Source organism: Mustelus asterias, chromosome 7 (assembly GCF_964213995.1).
Source record: "Mustelus asterias chromosome 7, sMusAst1.hap1.1, whole genome shotgun sequence".
In the NCBI taxonomy this organism is placed as follows: domain Eukaryota; kingdom Metazoa; phylum Chordata; class Chondrichthyes; order Carcharhiniformes; family Triakidae; genus Mustelus; species Mustelus asterias.
This window is the reverse complement of record NC_135807.1, coordinates 20,150,603-20,174,546: the sequence shown is the minus strand read 5'-3', so window position 1 is coordinate 20,174,546 and position 23,944 is coordinate 20,150,603. Positions and strand designations below refer to the sequence as shown.

The following is a 23,944-nucleotide window of genomic DNA, read 5'->3' as shown; positions in this document are numbered from 1 at the left end:
GCCAATTTTGTTGATTTAAGTATTCTAAGGTTTCTTCATGATTGATGGTTATGTACTAATTCCTTAGGAATGTGGTTTGGTTATCTGCTGAAGCTTATCTTTGGGTTTATTTTCTTTTGCATCCCACACCCTTTTCCTTAGGTGGTGGGTAGCATGGACGCTCATCCAAGTCGTTATTGTGCCACAGTCCGTGTACAGCAGCATCGACAGGAGATCATCCAGGACCTTGCTTTCATGGTCAGAGAACTCCTCATCCAGTTCTACAAATCTACACGCTTCAAACCAACACGCATTATATTCTATAGGGATGGAGTTTCAGAAGGACAGTTTCAACAGGTAAATAGCATCTAAGCAGATTTATTGGGTTGCAGAAGTATGAATTTTATTAACTAAACTAAGAGGCTGTTAAGCCTATAAATGTGCTTACCTAATGGAACTGATAAGTCTGTTTATCTAACAACTGCAAATTTACAAGCCAATTGTAGACAGTGGTTGTACCTAGGTGGTTTGATAATTCGCTCGAGTAGTGATAGAGTTTTAAAGAGCAAAATCACTTTACTATGCTTGCCTTGTACTCGGCTTGGCCTATGAACCAAAAAATGGAGAAGTCAGTTCTTGCACTACTTTAGGTGGCTTTATGTAGCTATGTAAACTTTCTACCATATGTCATTTACTACTTATAGTGGGTTCATCTCATCTATAATAATGGCGGAGCAGGCTCAAAGGGCCAAAGGGGCCTACTCCTGCTTCTTGTTTCTATTATGATCTGATTCCTGTTGTTTGAGTGCGATTGAGTGCAGTTTACATCCCACCCCATGTGAAGACCGCGCTGGACCGAATATACACCACCACAAACAGCTTGAGACGAAACATCCCGAGGCTTTGTTCATCGTGGTTGGGGACTTCAATCAGGCCAAACTCAAGAGCGTCCTATCAAGACACCACTAACACTTCTTTTCCACCAGAGGCCCAAACATTCCAGACCACTGCTACACAAATATCAAACACGCCTACTGCTCTATCGTCCACCCACACTTTGGCAAATCAGACCACAAGGCTGTGCTCCTGCTCCCAGCTTACAAGCAAAAACTGAAACAAGAATGCATTAAAAAAAGTCATGCAATGTTGGTCTGAGGAGTTGGCTGATCTACGGGACTGCTTCGAGTAAGTGGACTGGTCAATATTTAAAAACTCAGCAATCAACCTGAACAAGTATGCCACTACAGTAACTGACTTCATTAGTAAGTGTGTAGAAGACTGTGTGCTAAAGAAGTAAATCCGTGTGTTTTTCAACCAGAAACCATGGATGAACAGAGATATCCACTGCTTGCTGAAGTCCAGGTCTGAGGCGTGCAAGTCAGATGACCCTGACTTGTACAAGAAATCCAAATATGATCTATGGAGATCCATCAAAGCAGCCAAGCGACAGTACCAGACCAAGCTAGAGCCCCAGGCTAGCCACATGGACTACCCCCACTATGGCAAGGTCTGCAAGACATAACAGGCTACACGATGAAGGCATGTAAAATCGCCGGCACCAATGCACCCCTCCCCGATGAACTCAACACATTCTATTCCCGTTTTGAGCAAAAGGTCAGCGAGAGCGCGCCCTCCACCCCGGAAGCCTTGGCCAAACCTGTATCCAAGATCACCATCGCAGAAGTCAGTGCAGCCTCCTTGAAGGTCAACCCACGGAAAGCGACTGGCCCAGATGGGGCACGTGGACGAACACTGAGATCCTGTGCAGCTGGTGGGGGTATTCGCAGACATCTTTAACCTCGCTTTACACGAATCTGAGGTCCCTATCTGCTTCAAGAAGACGATCATCATCCCGGTACCAAAGAAAAGCCAGGCAGCATGCCTTAATGACTATCGTCCGGTGGCTCTGACATCCATCATTATGAAGTGCTTTGAAAGGTTAGTCATGGCACAAATCAATTCCAGCCTCCCAGATTGCCTGGATCCACTACAGTTCACCTATCACTGCAAAAGGTCCGCTGCAGACGTCATCTCCCTGGCCCTGCATTCAACCCTAGAATCCCTAGATAACAAGGACCCCTATGTCAGACTCCCATTTATTGACTACAGTTCAGCCTTCAACACCATTATTCCTACGAAACATCTCTAGACTCCGTGGCCTGGGGCTCAGCTCTTCCCTCTGCGACTGGGCCTTGAACTTCCTAACTCACAGACCACAATCAGTAAGGATAGGCAACAGCACCTCCTCCACGATCATCCTCGACACCGATGCCCCATTTGCTGATGACCCCACCGCTTTGGGTCGGATCTCAAAGAATGACGAGACACAGTACAGGAAAGAGATAGAGAATCTGGTGAACTGGTGTGACAGCAATAATCTCTCCCTCATCGTCAACGAAACGAAGGCGATAGTCATCAACTTCAGGAAGCACCGTGGAGGACATGCCCCTGTCTACATCAATGGGGACAAAGTGGAAATGGTCGAGAGCATCAAATTTCTAGGTGTCCAGATCACCAACAGCTTGTCCTGGTCCCTCCATGCCGGCACTATAGATAAGAAAGCCCACCAACATAGAAACATAGAAGATACGAGCAGGAGGAGGCCATTCGGCTCTTCGAGCCTGCTTCCTCATTCATCACAATCATGGCTGATCAGCCAGCTCAATAGCCTAATCCTTCCTTTTCCCCATAGCCTTTGATCCCATTCGTCCCAAGTGCTATATCTCGCTACCTCTTGAATACATTCAATGTTTTGGCATCAACTACTTCCTGTGGCCCATTCTCAATCAAAAAGTTATTTTTTCATCTTTCAGTTTTTAATGTGGAATCTAATTCTTGTTCACGATGTTTCTCTACCCATAACACCTATTTGCCCCACTTAATTTCTTAGAATTAGCTCAGCACACCCTTTTATTAGACTAAAATCAGTCTTTAATTATACTGTAGAAACCCTTCTCTTTATCAGGTACATAGTTTTGCTCCACCCAGTTTGTCATTCTGTGATGGCACACACACACACAAGATTCCCCGGGGTCTTAATGTCAATAAAACTCACCAGTTTTATTGACATTAACTTGTATGTTTACATAGGTACGACTTGCTCTGCAATCTTTCTCATTTTACTGTCTCCTACTTCTGGTTTGTACTCACTTTTTTCTGCTCTTGACATTTTTGCTTTTACATCTGTTTATTCCCCTTCCCCTACATTTAAGACTAAACCTGCTTTGCACATTTCTCCCCCAGTGAGAATGTTGGTTATAAAACCTATTCATCCTGTACAGATCACTACTGCCCCAAAACAGGTCACAGTGTCCTAGAAGTCCAAACTGTTCGTTTCTACGCAATCTCTCCAGTCATGTATTTAATTCCTTTAATTTACTGTTCTTCTGCTATTTGGCACGTGGTGCCAGGAGGTTTCTACTCTTGTGAAAATGGTTGGGGAACAGGAGATGTTCTTGTTATTGTTATAATTCTTCCAGTGTCATTAGTTCCAACATAAAACACAATTGCTTTTCTATCTCACTTCATGTTTTTTGTGTTTGTAGGATTTGATTTTCTTCTGATCCTGAGACTTCGAGACATTTTTTTGATTTGATTGTAGATGGGTGTTATGTCCTGTTCTCTCAATGTTAATTCCATATTGTCTTACCTTGTACTAAATTTTTGTGTGCAAGCATCTGTCATGCCTGTACTACTGCAGATTATTCCAGGAGAAAAATGTAATGTCAATCACATAAAGAAACAATATGTTATTGCTCACATAACACAAACTAATCAGATCCAAAATAAAGGGAAGTCTGTGACAGTTCCTTACCCACATTATCCTTTCTTTTGGCCAGACCTAGAAATTTATTAGCTTTGACTGCTAAGTGGTGGATGACATAGATTTGAGAGTTATTGCTGAAGAGGCTGTCACAGGTTGTTGTGGCGCATCACTACAGCCATAGTATGCAGGTGGTGGATGGATTGTATATTCAAACTTATTGATGAGTACACTACTTTGCCCTGGATGGTGTTAACCTTGCAGTTACTGCTGCACTCTTCCATCCACCACACTCTTGACATGTGGAGCAGCTTTGGGAATTCTAGAAGAACCACTCATAGAATCGTAGAATCCCTACAGTACAGAAGGAGGCCATTTGGCCCGTCAGGTCTGCACCGACTATAATCCCAGCCAAGCCCTATTCCTGTAACCCCACACATTTACCTGCTAGTCACCCTGACACTAGGACCCATTTAGCATGGCCAATCAACCTAACCCGCACATCTTTGGACTGTGGGAGGAAACCGGAAGAAACCCACGCAGACACGGGAAGAAAGTGAAAGCTCCACACAGACAGTGACCTGAGACCGGAATTGAACCTGGGTCCCTGGCACTGTGTGGCAGTGGTGCTAACCACTGTGCCACCGTGCTGTCCCTCAACACAGTATATCCAGCTTCTGATTTGCTCCACCAATAATGGCATTTAGCTGGCTGGTCCAGTTGTCTGGTCAGTGATCAATGATCAATAATCCCCCCCAAAAACCCCCCCCACCAGATGTTGGCAGGAACTTGGTGATGCATCTATTGGATCCACATCCGATGGTTACGCTCTCATTGGAGATGGCCATGCTCTTGCCACTTGAGTAGTATGGTGTTACTTGTTGCTTAACAGCATACACAGATGGTGGAAAATAGGCAAGATGAAACAATGAAACTTTAGAAGCATAAAGGAAAACAGGGCAAGCAAATATAGGACAAGCTACCTGGGGAAAGAAATATCAATCTAATGGAAAAGATATTCTTTCTGTGATGTGTATTGGTTCTTGAACATGTGTTTAATGCAGCGTTTGTGACCTGAATGCTGAACTAAATGAGCAACATCTCATCCTGAAGGAACTTTGTCGGCCATAAAATGTTTAATATACTTGATAGAGGGAAAGTTTTCTAACTTTTATTTGTTCTTTTACGGGATGTAGACTTCGCTGGCTAAACCAGCGTTTTTACTGCCCATTCCTAATTGCCCTTGGGAAGATGGTGGTAAAGCTGCCTTTTTGAACTGCTATAGTCCATGGTGGTGTAGGTACACCCACAGTGTTGTTAGGAAGGGAGTTCCAGATTTTGATTCAGGGACAGTAAAAGGACAGCAATATATTTCCGTCAGGATGGTGAGTGGTTTGGAGGGAAACTTGCAGTGGTGGTGTTCCCGTGCATTTGCTGCTCTTGTCCTTCTGGGAGGTTTTGTAGTGCATCTTGTAGATGGAACACACAGCTGCCACTTTGTGTGGTGGTGGAGCGAGTGGTGGTGGGTGGGGTGCCAATCAGGCGGCTGCTTTGTCTTCAATGGTGTCAAGCTTCTTAAGTATGGTTGGAGCTGCATTCATCTAGGCAAGTGGAAAGCATTCAACCACGATCCTGACTTGTGCCTTGTAGATGATGGACAGGTGTTGGGGAGTTGGGAGCTGATTTACTCATCACAGGATTTCTCGCATGTGACCTGCTCTTGTAGCTACAGTATTTGTTTGGCTGATCCAGTTCAGTTTCTGGTCAATGGTGACCTACAAGATGTTGATATCGGGGAATTCAGCGATGGTAATGCCTTAAATGTCAAGCGGAAATGGCTGGACACTCTCTTGTTGAAGATGGTCATTGCTTGGCACTTTTGTGGCATGAATGTTACTTACCGTTTAGCCCCAGCCTAATTGTTGTCCAAGTCTTGCTGCATGTGGACATGGACTGCCTCAGTACCTGAGGAGTCACAAATAGTGCTGAACATTGTGCAGTCATCAGCGAATATCCCTGCTTCTGACCTTCTGATGAAGGAAAGGTCATTGATGAAGCAGCTGAAGATGGTTGGGCCTGGGACACTACCCTGAGGAACTCCTGCAATGATGTCCTGGGACTGAAATGATTGACCCTTCACAACTACAACAACCATCTTCTTTTGTGCCAGGTATGACTCCAACTGGCGGAGAGTTTGTCCCTGGTTCCCATTGATTCCAGTTTTGATAGGGCTCCTTGATACTACACTTGGTCAAATTCTGCAGTGTAATTTTATTAGAGATATGCTTACATTTCTCTATCTTTCCTCAGTTCTGATTGAGGGTCATTGACCCAAAACAGTAACTCTTCTTTGACGTGGGCAACAAATGCTGGCCTAGCCAGTGACACACACATCCCGTGAGAGAATCTTTCTTTTAAAAGTTGCTAGATAAGAGTTTTTGCAGCATTTTCTGGTTTTATTTCAAATTTCCAGCTTCTGGCGAATCTTGTTTTTCTACAGGGTGAAATATTTTAACGTCCTTGTTGGCATTGTGTGAAACATTTTCACTTTAAACAAAGGTATATTAATGTCTTGGTAAAAACTGTTTTGAAATGTGTAATGATAGGTGGAATTATCCAGGTCACAGTGATGCATGCTTATATAAATTGTGTACTTGGATTCTGTTTATATAAATGATGTTTCAGTGCAGGTCATGTCGCAATGTATTCTGTTTCACAGTTTTTCTGCTGTCCTTCCAGATAAAATTCACTTTGTAAATTGCGTTCATAGGTTCTCCATCATGAGTTGCTAGCTATCCGAGAGGCTTGTATTAAATTAGAAAAGGACTACCAGCCTGGCATCACTTTTATTGTGGTTCAAAAGCGCCATCACACCAGACTCTTCTGTACTGATAAGAATGAAAGGGTAAGGATGATTTTCAAAACTTGATCCTTTAGAAATCTGTTTGTTTCTGTATTTTGATAATTGGATTCATAGTGTTTAAAGTTTGTTTATTTATTAGTCACAAGTAGACTTACATTAACACTGCAATGAAGTTACTGTGAAAATCCCCTAGTTGCCACACTCTGGCACCTGTTCGGGGACACTAAGGGAGAATTTAGCATGGCCAATGCACCTAACCTGCACATGTTTCAGGCTGTGGGAGGAAACCGTAGCGCCCGGAGGAAACCCACGCAGACACAGGGAGAATGTGCAAACTCCACACAGACAGTGACCCAAGCCGGGAATTGAACCCGGGTCCCTGGCGCTGTGAGGCAGCAGTGCTAGCCACTGTGCCACTGTGATATGCAGTAGCCAATAAGAAAAGCTCCAGCAACAACTTGGACTGGTTTGACTCTGGGTCGATAAATGCTGTTTTCTGTGCTTTTAAAAAATATTAGCATGGGCTGCACGGTTCACTCAACTGAATCTGTAATCATGAGCACCTGCCAGTAATCTTCAAATGGTGTGTGTTTCCTCTTCCATTTTAGGATATAACGGTATATATTTTGGATGTTGTATTTGTTTAAACCATTGATAGTTGGCAGAAAATGAGATTGTGCCAAATCTTTGTGTGCTATGTTTTGTTTGGAGTGATAACGTTACCAATCCTGAACTTCCAGATTTGTTAGCTGAGGGGGATGTAAATTTATGATCCCAAATGCAGCGAAAGACCCTCTAAAAATCCCAGTTTCAGTCATCCTTTTACAGGATTAATTTACAAGGCTCGATCTGGGAGCCTGTGATGAGAAGATACAGCTGGATTTCATTGCAGATAATAGCAAATAATGCTATCCTTCAGCATTAACAAATGTGCACTGAATGAATGGTTCCATTTGCGGCAGCTTCCAAAGTTTAATAAGGCAAAACCCCACCCAAAGTGCTGCATTAGTACCCCTCTATATGGGGGAGACATGACTTAACAATTCCGGTTTACGGGTTCAGCTGGAGTCTTCGAGACCAGTGACCTTATGCTCTGTCGGACCTATTGCAGTATCCTTTAATAGAAAGCAAACAATCCCTGGGTGGTCTCTCGAAAGAAGAAATGCTACCCCCTGTCACTTGACCTTGTATCAGCAATCCATAAATTTCTCTGGAAAGATAAAACTAAACCACAATTGCATATGGCTTCTTGCCTGTAACTTCTGTTAACTCCCAAATTTTATTTTCTTTATTTACAGGTTGGAAAAAGTGGCAATATTCCAGCAGGCACAACGGTGGATACAAAAATAACGCATCCATCTGAGTTTGACTTTTACCTGTGCAGCCATGCTGGCATTCAGGTGAGTTTTGAAAGAAACGCATCACGATAGAATAACAAAAAAAAATCTCCCTGCATCCAAAACACTGCTGTTTGTATCCTAACACACTCCAAGTTCCATTCATCCTCGCCCCTGTGTTTGCTTTTGTCCTTGCATTTCCATGTGTGTGTCTGTCGATCACTCTCCTGAAACTGAAATCTTTGACTATGTTAAAAGCGCTACATCAACATGGATTGTTATAACAATGTCTTGCACTTAATGATGCCCTTTATGTAAAATAAGCAAGGTGCTACAGTGCATCAGTGAAAACATTGCTTAGCCAAGGAAGACAATGTTCGGTGGGATTAGAAGCTTGGTCACTGGTGGGTTTAGTCAGAGGAAGTGGTGGAGTCAATGGACTTCAAGCTGTGGTGGAGGAGCAACAGTGTTTCCCAAAAACAAATGACCAACCAGTCCCTCTAGGATATTTGTTGAGCAGAAATGTTGGCCGGGACATCAGAACTCTACTATTCATAAAATGCTATTAGATCTTAAACATCAACCTTTACTGGCAATTGGGACCTCGATCTGACATTAGCATCTAAAGGATGGGGTGTTTCCAATAATGTAGTGGCCGTACCTTATTGAATATCAGAAGAGGTGCTTACAATCCTGTGTGGGACTTTGTGAATTTTGATCAGATAACAAAGGAAGACTAACCATTTGCTCAACCTGTCCAATAGTAAATCACTTTATAGTTCGACCAGCCATTGAAAACTTGCTGTGATCTTGGACAAGCCTTAATCCAACCTATTCTAAATTTGCAACTAAAGAAGGACTCTAAGACCAGAGATGTGAAATGGGGAAGAGAAAAAAATGTGCGTGACTTTCTTTATCCCAGTCTTTTGTCTAGCTACTAAAACATTCACTACTATAAAAGCTGTCTGTGCAGTTAGTTAATCCATGTGATAGCAAGTTTTCATGAACAACTCCGATCAAACTAGTTTTTCGTGTAGTGTATCAGAATGCCAAATGCGGATGATATTTCAGGATAGGAACTAATTTAATCTATTTTGTAGGAGTACAGCAAAACATAAAAAAAAATTGCACAGGCAGATTATATGTTCTATCTATTATAATTTTGTATTGCTTAAAGAAGTTATTGGAAAATAATTTTGTTTATAAGTGAGAGTTAATGATTAAAAATACTTTCTAGGGAACAAGCAGACCATCTCACTACCATGTTCTATGGGATGATAACCGCTTCAATGCAGATGAACTTCAGATTCTCACATATCAACTTTGCCACACATATGTTCGATGTACACGGTCAGTCTCCATTCCAGCCCCAGCCTATTATGCTCATTTGGTGGCTTTCCGTGCCAGATACCATTTGGTGGACAAGGAACATGACAGGTAAGAGGACGCCTTGTTTGGTTCTTCTGTGAATTTTGTGCTTCAGAGGCTGATCTTTAGTGTTGAGGGTCTGGGTTTCAAGGGAAGGCTGGAGAAACATAAATGTTTTAGCATGGAAATGAGTTGTCTACAAAATGACTTTAGAGACAGAAAGCAGTTGCATGAATGGAAAAAGTAAATCTGGAATACTATAGATTAAATTAGGACAAGGTGACATAGGTTCAAGCTCTTTCAATTTAGGATGGAACTAGAGAAGTTCTTCAGAGTGTTTCTTCTTCGGCAATCACTCGCTAACAAATATGATTGTTCCTCTAAGAAACTCCGTTCTATTGGTCATGGGTTCTGTGGGTCCTTGTGTGGCTGATGAGCCAGCTCCTAGAGCCACATCTCCGACCACACACTTGGCAGGTGTTTCCTGGAGGTGGATTCAGTCCTTGGACTCCAGGTCGCTGGTCTTCCTCTCTAGGTCTCTTTTTCTGGGCCTCCTCTTCCTGTTGGGTGTCCTCGAAGAATGTGGCCCTTCGATCATTGTCTATTCAATACTTCCTCATGAATTTTGAACCCTCCTAGAGACAGTTTCCTCCTTTGCCACCAGGTCCTGGGTAGCATCCAATTTCTTGATGAAGACAAATACAAAGTATTAATCCTCAGCCATGCCCTCAGCCTCCATGTGTAAATTCCCTTTTAGGTCCCTAATCAGCCTTACTTCTCCTTTTGCCTCCATGTCACTATTTATATGACTGTAGAAGACTTTGAGATTTCCCCTTATCTTGGCTGCCAGTCTTTTCTCATAACCCCTCTTTGCTTCTCTCATGTGGTTTTCCCTCCCCACTGAACCTTCTGTATTCCTCTTGGTTCACAACTGTATTTTCTACCTGATACCTGTCATAAGCGCACTTCTTTGTTCTTTGTTCTTCCTTATCTTAATTTCTATCTCCTTTTTCATCCAGGGAGCTCTGGATTTGTTTATCTTATCTTTCCCTTTTAAGGAAATATACCATGACTGTGTCTGAACTCTTTCTGTTTTGAAGGTAGCCCATTTTTCAGCTACCGTCTTTCTCGCCAACCTTTTGTTCCAGTCTAACTGGCCCAGCTCCATTCTTGCCCCTTTCAAGTCGTTCTCCCCCAGTTAATTATTTTTACATTGGATTGCCTCTTTTCCTTTTCTATCATCATTCTAAATCTTACAATACAATATGGCCTCCTAAATTTTCTCCCACTGACACTTGATCTACTTGGTCCATGTCATTTCCAAGAGCCAGGTCCAGCAGTGCATCCTTTCTTGTTGGACTGGACATATGCTGTTTAGAAAACTCTCCTCAACACAATCTAGGAACTTTTGCTCCTCTCTGCCCTTTACCACTGATCCAGACTACATTCGGGTAATTAAAGTCTCCAATTTTAACTCCTCCAAAATGTTTGTACCTCTCTGTAATTTCCCTGAAGATTTGGTCTTCTACATCTTTCTCGAGTTGGAGGTCTATTGACTGAACATTGTAATTGCGCCCTGTTTGTTCCTTAACTCTAGCCAAATTGATTCTGTCCTTGAATCCTCTGAGACACCCTCTTTCTCCAGCACTGCAATGCTCTCCCTAACCAATACCGCCACTCCTCCCCCTTCTCTATCTTTTCTGAATTTTCTTTTTGTACCCAGGGATATGTAACACTTAGCCTTGCTCTTCCTTGAGCGATGTGTCTGCTTTTGCCACAACGCAATCTGTACCTAAAACACCCAAATCTCATTCACACACATGCACTGTAATCCTGATTTAAACATAATCACTTTCTCCCTTACTCTGATTTCACTTATTAACTTATTATTCTCTGTACTCGTGCCTTCTGTCCCTCCCAGTATTTTGTGTATCTTGTTAATGTTTTGGTTCCTATGCACTTGCTGAGTTAGTTCGGTCATGACAACACTAGCAAAACAATCCACAAAGAACTCAGTCCCAGCTCTGTTCATAGATTCATAGAATGCCTACAGTGCAGAAGGAGGCCACAAGGCCCATCGAGACTGCATTGACTACAATTCCACGCAGGCCCTACTCCTGCAACCCCACGCATTTACCCTGCTAATTCCCCTCACACTCGGGTCAATTTAGCATGGCCAATCAACCTAACCCACACATCTTTGGACTATGGGAGGAAACTGGAGTACCCGGAGGAAACCCACGGAGACACAGGGAGAATGTGCAACTCCACACAATGACTCGAGGCTGGAATTGAACCTGGGGCCCCGGTGCTGTGAGGCAGCAGTGCTAACCACTGTGCCAACATGCCGCCCAGGTTCACGTGCAACCTGTTCAGCTTATACAGATGGCATCTCCCCCAGAGCCTGTCCCAGGAATCTAGATCCCTTCCTCCTGCACCATCTTCCAGCCATGCATTCACTTGCCTTTACCCTCCTTTTTCTGAACTCACTTCCACATGACACTGGGAGTAATCCAGAGATTTTAGGTCCTGTGTGCTAATTTTCTCCTGAGCTCCCCAAATTCTGATTGCAGTACCCCAGCCCCATCCCATCTAAGCCAATGATATCAATATGGCTGATCATCCTCCCCCAGAAAAATGTCCTGCAGCCACTCTGTGATTCCCTTGATCCGGACATCAGGGAGGAACATATCATCCTGGAGTCACATCTATGGCCACAGAAACAGTCTGTTCCCCTAACTAATGAATCACCTCTCACTATTGCTCTTCCCCTCTTCTTCCTCCCTCCCTGTACAGCGAGCTGCTCGTGGTGCCACAGACCTGGCTTTGACTGTGCTCCTCTGAGGAGCCAACACCCTCACCAGCTTCCAAAATGGAAAATTGATTCCTGACCCGCACCCCGGGGAACTCTTGCACCACCTGTCCAGTTCTCATGGACTGCCTGGGGGTCACCCATTCCCCCTCTGCCTCTAGGCCCATAAACTGTAGTGTGACCACCTCTCTGAATATTCTGTGCATGTAGCTGTCAGCCCCGCGGGATGTGCCACCGTGACTCCAGCTGCTGCTCGAGCTCTGAAACCTGGAGCTCAAGTTTCTGCAGCTGGCACAAATAGTCATCTCGGACATCGGTAGTGTCCATGACTTTGCGCGTATTACAGGACACGAGTTCCACTCGACTGAGTTGCCTCAGGTCTGGCACTATCTATGGGGAGAGAGAGAAAGTCAATTTTTGAGTCAATGTCCTTTCATCAAAATCATTGAATTATAGAAACCCTGCAGTACAGAAGGAGGCTATTTGGCCTATCGAGTCTGCACTGACAACAATCCCAACCAGGCCCTATCCCTGTTTAGTTATCCCGCTAATTCCTCTAACCTATCACATCCCGGGACACTAAGGGGCAATTTAGCATGGCCAATCCACCCATCCTGTGGGAGGAAACCGGAGCAAACCCACGCAGACACGGGGAGAATGTGCAAACTCCACACAGTGACCCAAGTTGGGAATTGAACCCAGGTCCCTGGAGCTGCGAGGCAGCAGTGCTAACCACTGTGTCACTATATATATTATATATAAATAAAACACCCACAAAATAGCACTTCATATGCATTTGCTACATTTAGACCAAGTGTTAGCATAGATTTGTGCGTTAATATAAAGGCACAGCATGCTTCAAGACCACCTGATACTGGTGGAATAACTCTTCACCATTTTCTTTTAAAGTTTCCCATCAGCCTCAGTGCCCCCACCTATTTGCATTCAGAAAAACCAAGCAGCAGCAACCATCTTCCAATGAACAAACGATTGTTCTATCTAATAAGAAGCAAGAAGCTTGCAGAGCGAGGCACCATGACAGAACACAGCACCCTACCTGCTACAATACCTCTGTTGGCGTGCGTGGCCATATTTTACACTGATTTTTTACATTCCGGTAGGAGCAGATGAGCTCCATATAAAACTTGGGGCAAGTTTTCATCAGAAGTTGGGAATGACGAGCCTGTTCAATGTTAGTTGGTGGTCCAAGAAAGCTGGGCATCATTTCAGAAACAATTAAATGCAGCTACAGCAGGGGAGGATGGGGTGTTCCACTGCGTCTTTCTGGATGAATGATCAGACCCCAGACAAAACAGAAATATGAATAAAGATACTTCTACAAGGGTGATGCCAGAGCCAAGAGCTTATAATATTTAGGGAAAACTGAACTCTCTTCTCTAGAATTGAGAAGGTCGAGGGGTGACTGAGAGACGGAGAGCTCTTTACGTTATGAAAGGGTTCCATTAGGATAGACATAGAGTATGTATTTCCACCTGGGGAGACAAAAATATAATAGTCATTAATAAACCCAGTAGGGAGTTCAGGAGAAACTTTACCTGGAGACTGGTCAGAAAGTGTCATAGATTCATACAGTACAGAAGAGCCCATCGAGGCTGCACTGACAAAGCTAGACTAAATTTACACTATTCCTACTTGCCAGCACTTGCCCCATAGCCTTGAATGTTATGGCATTTCAAGTGCTCATCCATGTACCTTTTTAAAGGTTGGGAGGTATCCCACCTCTTCCACCTTTCCAGGCAGTGCATTCGAGACTTCCGCCACCCTCTGGGTGAAAACATTTTTCCTCAAATCCCCTCTAAACCTCCTGCTCCTCACCTTAAAATTAGGCCCCCCCATTATTGACCTTTCAACTAAGGGGTATAGCTGCTTCCTATCCGCCCAACCCATACCCCTCATAATCTTATGCACAGAACCTCCCTCAGCCTTCTCTGCTCCAAGGAAAACAGCCTGAGTCTATCCCGTCTCTCTTCATAGCTCAAATGCTCCATCCCAGGCAACATCCTGGTGAATCTCCTCTGCAGTGCAATCACACTTCCTGTAGTGAGATGACCAGAACTGCACACAGCACTCCAACTGTGGCCTAACCAAAGTTTTGTACAGCTCCAATATGGACCTCACAACCATCAGGAATAGTTGAGATGAGTCGTAAAGCTGCATTTAAGGGGAAGCTCGATAAACACCAGGGAGAAAAGAATAGAGGGATGTGTTGATGGGGTGAGCTGAAGCAGGGATAGGAGGAGCCTTGTGTCGACCACAAAGATTGGTACAGACCAGTAGGGCCACACAACCTGCTTCTGTGCTATATGTTCGAGGTGATATTCCAGTTTTGAATGTTTCATATTTCATAATGTTAAATACTACAGTTAATGTTGTCATGTCATGCCATGCTGAAGAAAAAGAGCTGAAACTACCAAACTCCTGAAATATTGCATCTGAAACCAGTTCTTCACTCGGAGGGTGGTGAATCTTGGAATTCCTGTCACCAGTGGAATGTAGAGGCTCAGTCATGGAGTATGTTAAAGAGAGACAACGATAGATTTTAGATATTAAACACATTGAGGGATATAGGGATAGTGCGGAAAAATGGCATTTACAAGGAAGATTAACCATGATCTCGCTGAGTGGCGGAGCAGCCTCGAGAGGCCAAATCCTATTTGTTTTGCTTTCCTGTGTTCTGACTAACATCTTTAAAGCAAATATGAAGTATGACTTTTATCCAATGGCTATTTTTATTTATAACTCACGACTGTTATCTTCGTCAGAAGGCAAGGTCTATGATCATAGCATCAACGGATGGGATAGAAATTGGCAATTGAAGTGGGAAAACAGTCCAATAAATTGCATTGAATTAAATGTAGGAATTTTCTGGTAGTCTTGTTTTGTAACCCTAACTCATTAAGTTTGAGAATTTTAGTACCAAGGATTTCTTAACTGAGCTTCCTAGTGTCCTACCATTCATTAAATACTCCCTTCTCCTGTTACTACTTCCAAAGTGCATCACCTTGCACTTGAGGGTTAAATACCATTTGCCACTGCTTTTCCCATCTGACCAATCCATCTATATCTTCCTGTAATTCATGATCATCTCCTCCACTATTAACCACCCTACCATTCTTGGTGTCATCTGCAAAATTATCATTCCCCCCCACACTATCATCCATATCATTTATGTTTTTATTTGATTTATTATTTTTGATTTATTATTTATTTGATTTATTATTATCACATATTAGTATACAGTAAAAAGTATTGTTTCTTGCGCGCTATACAGATAGCATACTGGGCATAGAGAAGGAAAGGAGTGCAGAATGCAGTGTTATAGTCACAGTGAGAATGTAGAGAAAGATCAACTTAATATGAGGTAGGTCCATTTAAAAGTCTGATGGCAGCAGGGAAGAAGCTGTTCTTGAGTCAATTGGTACGTGATCTCAGACTTTTGTATCTTTTTCCTGAGGGAAGAAGATGGAAGAGAGTATGACCGGGGTGCGTGGGGCCCTTGATTATGCAGGCTGCTTTTCCGAGGCATGGATGGGAGGCTGGTTTGCATGATTGACTGGGCTTTGTTCACGACTCTTTGTAGTTCCTTGCGGTCTTGGTCAGAGCAGGAGCCATACCAAGCTGTGATACAACCAGAAAGAATGCTTTCTATGATGCATCTGTAAAGGTTGGCGAGAGTCATAGCGGACGTGCCAAATTTCCTTAGCCTCCTGAGAAAGTAGAGGTATTGATGCATTTAAGGAGAAGCTAGACAAAATGTGAGGGAGGAAGGAAGAGTAGAATGTGATGATGGGTTTGATGAAGTGGGTTGTCAGACTTGTACAGAGCATAAACACTGGCATAAAAAACAGGTTATGCAGTTATGCCTGTTGCTGTGCTGTAGGTTTTATGTAATGCATTAGCCTGACAAGTTTAGCAGCATGCATTTGTTCCTTTCAACTAATCTTGTTGTTCTTTTTCTCTTTTTCAGTGCTGAAGGGAGTCACACATCTGGTCAGAGCAATGGCCGGGATCAACAGGCTCTGGCTAAAGCTGTACAGGTTCACCAGGACACACTGCGCACTATGTATTTTGCTTGACAGGTCTCCTCAGTTGGGATTTCTGAACAGAGCTGGGCTAAGACCAGACCAGCTGCATGTCCCAGGCAGTGTAGTGACAAATGAGCAGTTAATGTGTTTCTGTTGCTGTGTACGTTGCAATACCCTGCAGGCCTCTTTCAGCTATGAGGTGAAATATGACCTGGTTGCTAATGTGTGAATCAAGTCACCTGTAATGTTTTTCTTGAAGAATGAAAAGCTGGAATATTGGGAGGCCTGTGGTAATCGTCTCAGTGTGTATAGTCACTAATGGAAGTTGAATAACTGCAATCTTATTCTATATTAGATAAAACTAGACTTAAGCCTGGTGTAGATAGAAAGAGAAAGTAGTATATATTTTGCGGAAGCATTATAATATACATTAGCAACTGCATATTTGATGGGGGTTTGCTTAGGATTGTAAAGTTATGGAGGAATTTAGAGGATGGTATGAGTCTTTAAAGACATCCCGTCTGTTGGCTTCAAATGGCAGAATTTTGAAACTCAAAATTGAACATCAACAGCATTCCTTTTATTATATCTGGAGTTTTATCCAGTGAATTCAGCGAAAACTACTGTAATACAGTACTGTGAAGCATGGCCATCTTGTGAGTCAGTAAAGGGAGGGAAAAAAGTCTTTTAACACTGAAAGTAAGTCTATGGAGCGCTAGCATTTTTTTCCTTTTAGAGCAGGCAATATATTGTGTAGGTTTGACTTTCTCAGCAGTTCTGAGAATGCAATCTTATGATTTCCAACAGAAGAAATGCAGTCTCTTTTTAAGATGTGTTTAGTAGAAAAATATTGGTGTGTGTTTGAAGTAATTAATCTTTGGAGACAATCTATAAAACATAACTAGAACAGATGGGCACTACTATTTTATATATTGAGCTCTTGATATTTTTGTAACATGCTGCAATTGTTTAGTTCTCAGATCTTGATACAATCCATCAGTGATGCAAATGAAATATTTTTCTGCTGTGATTGTCTAGTCTGCCACTGCTGTGGCTTGCCGCCATGTAGGCTGTAAGGATTACCATGACAATTACTTCGCCAATTTGAGTTCAATTATTACAGGGCAGTCAGATGAGAACTATCGAAATTGAAACTTTTGAGAATGAAGTAATTTTAAACTACCTCGTGGTTATTCTCGTGTCAGCAAAAATAGAATGAGCACATGCCGCTGTCACATTGGCAAAGCAGTTCAAAGATGGTGCTAGATTTTTGCCACGAGGCAGGCATTTTTATTAATGGTAGTCATCTAATTGATGTAAACTGTTTCCTGGATTTAAATCCACCCCCAGATTGAAGCCAAACCTTTTTATGGTTACATACAATATCTTTTCAATGGCCTATGCGCACTTATTAAGTGACTCAAAGCGTTGTATAAAATATCCAGTTTTATATACCTCAACCCTTCAGCAAATTTTTAAATCTCATAGAAGGTGCAACCAGCATAAATTTCAGTGTTAACAACTTATTTATGTGGCCATGAATAAAAACCATATTGTACATAGGTCTTTAGGATAAAACCTTTGCTTTTGAAGTTATGTATCAAAACATGATGTAGATACAGGCAACTGTATTGTAGAAGAGTTTTATAAACTGTTTTCGACTATTTCTGTATCTGGCTGCATGGTACTTTGTACAGGAATGGTGACAATGCTGCAAATCATATTACAAAAGTGGGCATATTTTGCCAAACAAGTTCAGAATTTTTTTTAAAATCTTCTATTTATGAAATATGTACTTGGAAGGACTGATGAACTGTGCTTCTAAAAATGCAGCGAGTTACAACATATTGTCCTCATGCTTCTCATTGAATCCTGCATTTTTTTTTAACTTAACTAGAAGAGTTTGAGAAATGGATGTAGCGAAGGGCACACTAAGTGTATCAGTCTTTGGTACTGAACTAGTCCGATTGAGGCTTCTGAGTAGTTGTAAAAAATCTGTACACGTGCAGGAATGTCTTTGCAACATTCACTAAGTTACAACACTAAGGCATTCAACTCTCCAACGCGGGAGACCCATGTTCAAGCCTGAATCTTGACTGCCGTACATACTTGGGTTTCCTGTGTGGTGCAGCCGTTAGCTATTATATGGGGGTTTTCTGAAGAAAGAAGAGGGGAAGTTTTCTGGGAAGGGAAACTTTACAGAAAGATTAAACACACCTAACTGGTGTGTTGGCCATGGAAGAGTTCTTGATGTCCATGAAACCTCCTTGGTGGAGCGCAGCACAGTTTCAAATGTGCAGAGCTACTAATCTCGCAATTAAAATAAGTGATTGTTTAGTATGTAGGAACAGCATGATGAGTACTCAGGGCTTTAAAGACTACACTTGGTTTTTTTTTATTGTAAAAGTTTTTTTCTGAATTGGGGCAAATGTGTATTATCAAAACTTAATTGTGGAAATAAGGAATTAATTCACTGGAATTCAGGTAGAGGGGTGAGCTGATGTTAGAACCTAACCCCTTTTAAGCATACTAAACCAGCATAATAATCTGATGAAACGAAAGTTTATATCATTTTACTTGTTTTTAAAGTGTACAATTGAACTTCAAATTTGTAGGGCTGGACAGAAGTTCTTAACCAAAGGCTTAACCTGTTACTTGAGCTGCTCCATTAATTGTTGATTGAGCTGCCATGTTGAAGGAAAAGTTTTATTGAAAAAATTTCAATACAGGATTCTGTTGTATTCCCAATGGTTTCACCCCTTCCTGTCCTGTTTACTTTTAAAACATTGACTAATGCACTTATTTGGTGACATCCTGCATCCAACTCAGCTGATTTTGTAATATTTTTTAAAAAGTAAATTGGCATGTAGATTTGGGGAGTTTTAGAGATTACATTTCCGTAGTTATTTGTTTTTAGTTAGTATTCCTGTATTGGTCATTGACTATGTTGGGCTTTTTTTTTTAAAGAACTGGACAATCCCTAGATACGTATCTCTGTTCCAGTTTCTGGGGCGGATTTGATTATTGAAGTGTCCTTAGCTATTAAGCAATCTCTAACCAGCACTATAAAACGTTTACATCTTGCTTCAAAGTTCTGGGTGCTACTGCGAGCTGGCCCCTGTATTCTCTGTTCCTGCGCTATACATCGACAGTCATAGTGACATTAAATCAGAGACAATGAATCAATAATAGAATAAAAGTGCTGTGATCGTTGGATGGCAGCAGCTCTTTGTGAGAATTTATTGCAGTCACTGCCATTTGAGACATAACTAGTGCTGCAATTGGCTGATTAAATCTGCCTTATTATAAGTTACTGCCATTGGTGGCCAACATTCAATTGGGATAGTTCTAATAATCTGCAAAAATTGTAGATAAGGAGCTAGATTGTAAAACAGTTTAGTATATTAAGCATGCAGCAGAATTCATCATGGGAATTAAATCACCATTAGTGTTTTTTTATTGTAAATGTCATTTGTGCATAATTGAGAACATTTGTGCTTGTAAATAATTTTGTAAACTTCAATGTAAACAACTCTAGTAAACTAAAAGGCTAATAACGTAAACAAATGGAATCAGTTGGTTGCAGAATTTTCTTTTTTAGTTGTGCTTCACGTAAACCGCCTGCCATCTCTTGGCAGTGACACTGAAGAAACGTAGAGACCTCGGAGGTATAAAAAAATGGGCATCTGAAAGATAGTTAAGTTGCTATTTTCGCATGCATTACATACTGTCTCTCGTGTGAGAGTCTTTATATTAAGGACAATATCAGCCTGTGTGGCCTTTCTTGAAAAAAAAATCACCTTTTAGTTCTCAAAATTCATGAGCCCAGCAGGATGGGCCCTGTTTGTTTTATGAGCGATATCTTTGTAAATTGCAATTATAGCTTCAGTGGCTCCACTGCATGGCGTAGTTATAATTTAAAATACCAATCAAGCAATGTGTAAAACATACTTATACTGCACTTTCCACAAGCCTTTACCATTTGTCACAGTGGTGCTAAAAATAAGCTGGATCCTTTATGTGGCTGAGAGAATTACTTTGTGCTTTTGTCCAGTCATATCTACCAAAAGAATATGTACTAGTTTTTAGAAGTACTTAATGTTGGAAGCCAAGTAGATGTACTCTTTCTTTTTTCATAAATTTTAAGTTAGCCTCCAGTCAAAACCCAGTGTTGACAATGAAAACACCCAAGGATGTTAGCAATATGGGCTGGTTATTTAAAAACTGCATAAAGTATTTTTCGTAATTTCCAAGGTTTAAACTTTGAGGTTAACGTAATGTTGCAACAGTTATAATTGTAAGTGGAAAATTAACAGCAGCTAAATTATAATCCTGTAAATTTGACTTTCATTTATCTGATCCTGTACTTTTGTACCATTTTGATGCTTCAGTGAAAAAAATCTATTTAATCCGAGCTACTTTCCAAGAAGGCAAATCCTTCTGAATGTTATCTGTGGAAATAAGCTTCGGTGATCATTTGGGCTCAGCTGAATTGTATACTGTGCTCTGGAGAGGGAATGGTAACAGATCATTCACTAACTGGAGAGAAGTGGAAAAAATCCACTTGGACGATACAGGGGAAAGTTCACTTGAACTTCCCATGGCTTATACTGTGTAAAATGTAAACAACCTTCTGTTGTATTACCAATATTAATGCACATTATTGTGACTTCTTCTTTGACCTTGCTGTGATTTCTATTCATTGTAGCTGAATAATTTTATATTGGGTTTTTACTGGTTGTCATTTGTGAGAAACTGGTGGTCTTGCAGATAGGTCTCGATCTTGTGCTTTCTGCTCTGTTCAGAACCACAGTGCTGCCAGTTTTTTTTTGGTTTGTGAACTTTAACATCAAGTTATTGATCTAACATTTCCACCTTTTTAAAGCTTTAAAATCCGTAGGTCGATGCAAGACAAATCGGATTGTGTAGTAGCAGAGATGTCAGCTAAAACCTCCACTCTGCTGTTCAGTAAATATCATGTCTTTTTATTTAAAAAAAAGAGACTGAGCAGTCAAACCATAGTAAGCAGCTTGTCCGTAATGTGTCAGTGGGGCACTTAAAAAGGGGGGAAGAAACTAATGCAAGAAGCATACTTTCCATCAAGCTGTCATGCAAAAAAAAAGGTGCTTTGGAAATAACTGAAATTCAGAAATAATCTGAAATGTGTCAACTGTCTTCTGTTTGCCTCTGATTAGAATAAACCTCCCAAAACATTGTTTAAATATTGGAAAACAAAATGTAAGGCCATTTAAAGTAGTAATGATGTTTCACAGACTGTTCCATTTGCTGAAGTATTTACTTCAGTTCCTGAAGTAAAATTATGATTTGTGATTTTTTTTTGGATTTATTTCTTCTGTGAGGGAACGGAAAGTGAATTTGGTGCCAAGGTGGCTGTGCAACATTATATACACTTCGATTGGTCTCCCTTTATATTTATTTGGCCTGTACTTTTATAGAAATGTGAATCGGAATTCTGTATTTAACACTTGGTAAATGGCTTTAATATATGTTATCCTCACACTGCACAAGAAGGGAACAAGAGAAAACTTGCATTTTTCATCTGTGTCAAGGTCACCATGACCCATTCCTTCTGCCTCAAAAGCAGATAGGCCATTTTCAGTCAAGTGTTTTCTCGCCGGCTGGGGGAATGATTCCTATTTTTAAGTTTGGGGAAGAGGCACTGGCAGCTGAGAGGTACCTGGCCCTCGCTTACAGTTCTTTTGTTTCCCAACCCTGCCCCCCCCCCCCCCCCCCCCCCCGCCCCACCTCACACCAACCCTATCCCATCCCAATCTGGACCTACCTCAATATATTAGTTGGTTGCTGCAACAACTATAATTAAGAAATCATGTATTTCCCTGGTTCAAAGTATAACAAAGAAGACCAAAATGAGCATTTCTAAAACATACATTTTTTAGTTGGTTTGAAATTAATTTTGAAACGGTGCAAAGTTAGGCAAACAATTCTATTTTCCTCAAGTTGATTATAGTGCTTTATTTTGTTCTTTGTGCCTTGTGTAATCATCCCATTGCATGTCAAAAATCTGCTGACGGGCTTAAATAGCAGTGTATGACCATATTGTACATAAACTGCTTAAATGAACAAAATAGGTTGAAAACTTAATATATTTTGAAAAATTGTAAAGCATCGTTATTTATGCTGCATAGAATGATCAGTATTGTTGCACTTTCTCAGCAGTCGCTTACGCCATATGACGGCTGTTAACAGAAAAACTGCGGAAAAACGAGGTGATCTGGACAATGGTTTTGAAGAGAGAAAAAAAAAATGCTACTTGTAAATCCTTAAGGCAAAAGAGGATTTAAAATATTTTCAAGTACCTCAAAAGCCTGACATATGCTGCATTGAAAAAGTTTTGAGTATTCTTTTGCTGTTTTTGTTTTTTGTTATTTTTGAATTGCACAAACTCGTCTACCTTCTGTAACTACTGCATATTAAGCTGTTGGCTTGTTTCCTTTTTTTGGGCACTGGTAGAATTGGGCACAAAAGTGGACTTCCAGTAAATTTTTCCTCATGCTTACATGTTTTAATATAGGGTAGTTTTTGATCCTGAATGCAAATCGTTTTTTAAACCTTTTTAACCAGCACAAATAAGGTTTGTTACCTAACCTAGTGTTTGTGGTCCATTTACGCTTAAATGAGCAGTTTACACTCCTGGGGCAATGAGGATTTGCATTGCTTGCAGTTTGTTTTACTAATGCTGTGTAAATACTTAACTGTAGGTTAAATTTGTCCATTCCTTTTTCAGTCAATATTTTTTAATGAGCTGAATAACTATGCTGTAAACTCTTGACCAGATATGATGTATAAGTATCATATATGAATTTGTGAATCTAAGATATCAATTTTTTTGACTAGCAGTATGGTATGATCATTTTCTTATCAAATAAACTTCTGTATCTTTAACTAGTTGCTTACAAGTGGTGGTAAATTAGTTTCTTTGTGTATGCTCTCTCATTACCCCAGACCTTAATTTCAGTCATTAGCATTATAGCTTTATATTCCCCCTAAGGAAAAATTTGTCCTGTGTTTGAAACTGCTCCATATATAATGTGGGATGAACTCAAGGTTTTGTGTAGAATGAAAAATAGACCCAATGCCCTGTCACTATCCTGCAATCCATCTTGTACTTGACTTTGGTTTCTGCTTTGCATATTAAATTGCTGATCTGCATGCTCCAGAGTGTAAAACTCCCCCACATATGCATACCTTGTAATGGGGCTTTTAATCTGGTGAGACGGGAAACCCAATTTGATACAATCACTACGCGTTTGGAGGATATGGTGATCACAGCAGTTGAATTTTCTGCATTTAGTCAAATTTATCTCACGTGGAACGTCTCACACTTATTCCAAAATAGTCTGAATTTGTACCATTTTTAATGGCAGTTATATAACATTTTAAAGTGTCTTGAACACTAGCTATCCATGTAGGATCAATGTGTTTGGTCTCGACTTTAGAGAAGAGGGTAGACTTGGAGCTAATTTGATCCAAGGTTTTTAAAATAATGAAGGAACAGGATTGTTTTCATTTTGATCTCCTGACAACAAATTTTCTCCAGAAATTTTAATTGGCTTCAAGTTTCCTAATAAGATATTGGAGATGCTCCAGCAGATTTAGTAGCAAGGACATATCCTTTTAAGACCTCATTGTAGTTTGTTTATTATGTTGATTGGTATCCTTCCATCAGAAAGAGGAGCTGATGTGAATGCAGCCTTAGGATTTGGTGAGGTTACATGAGATCATCTGTTGGACGAC

At 41.2% G+C, this 23,944-nt stretch overlaps 1 protein-coding gene across 2 annotated transcripts in view; it reads left to right on the top strand.

Moving 5' to 3' along the window:
- Positions 1-19,738, top strand: part of ago2 (argonaute RISC catalytic component 2) — a 76,086-nt gene extending 56,348 nt beyond the window's left edge. For both annotated transcript variants that reach the window (XM_078215733.1, XM_078215734.1), the window contains 5 exons: positions 142-336; positions 6,513-6,647; positions 7,904-8,005; positions 9,180-9,379; positions 16,111-19,738. In XM_078215733.1, the coding sequence (XP_078071859.1) occupies positions 142-336; positions 6,513-6,647; positions 7,904-8,005; positions 9,180-9,379; positions 16,111-16,219 (741 nt within the window). In that variant the 3' untranslated portion in view covers positions 16,220-19,738. The remainder of the gene's footprint in view (positions 1-141; positions 337-6,512; positions 6,648-7,903; positions 8,006-9,179; positions 9,380-16,110) is intronic.
- The last annotated feature ends 4,206 nt before the right edge of the window (positions 19,739-23,944 follow it).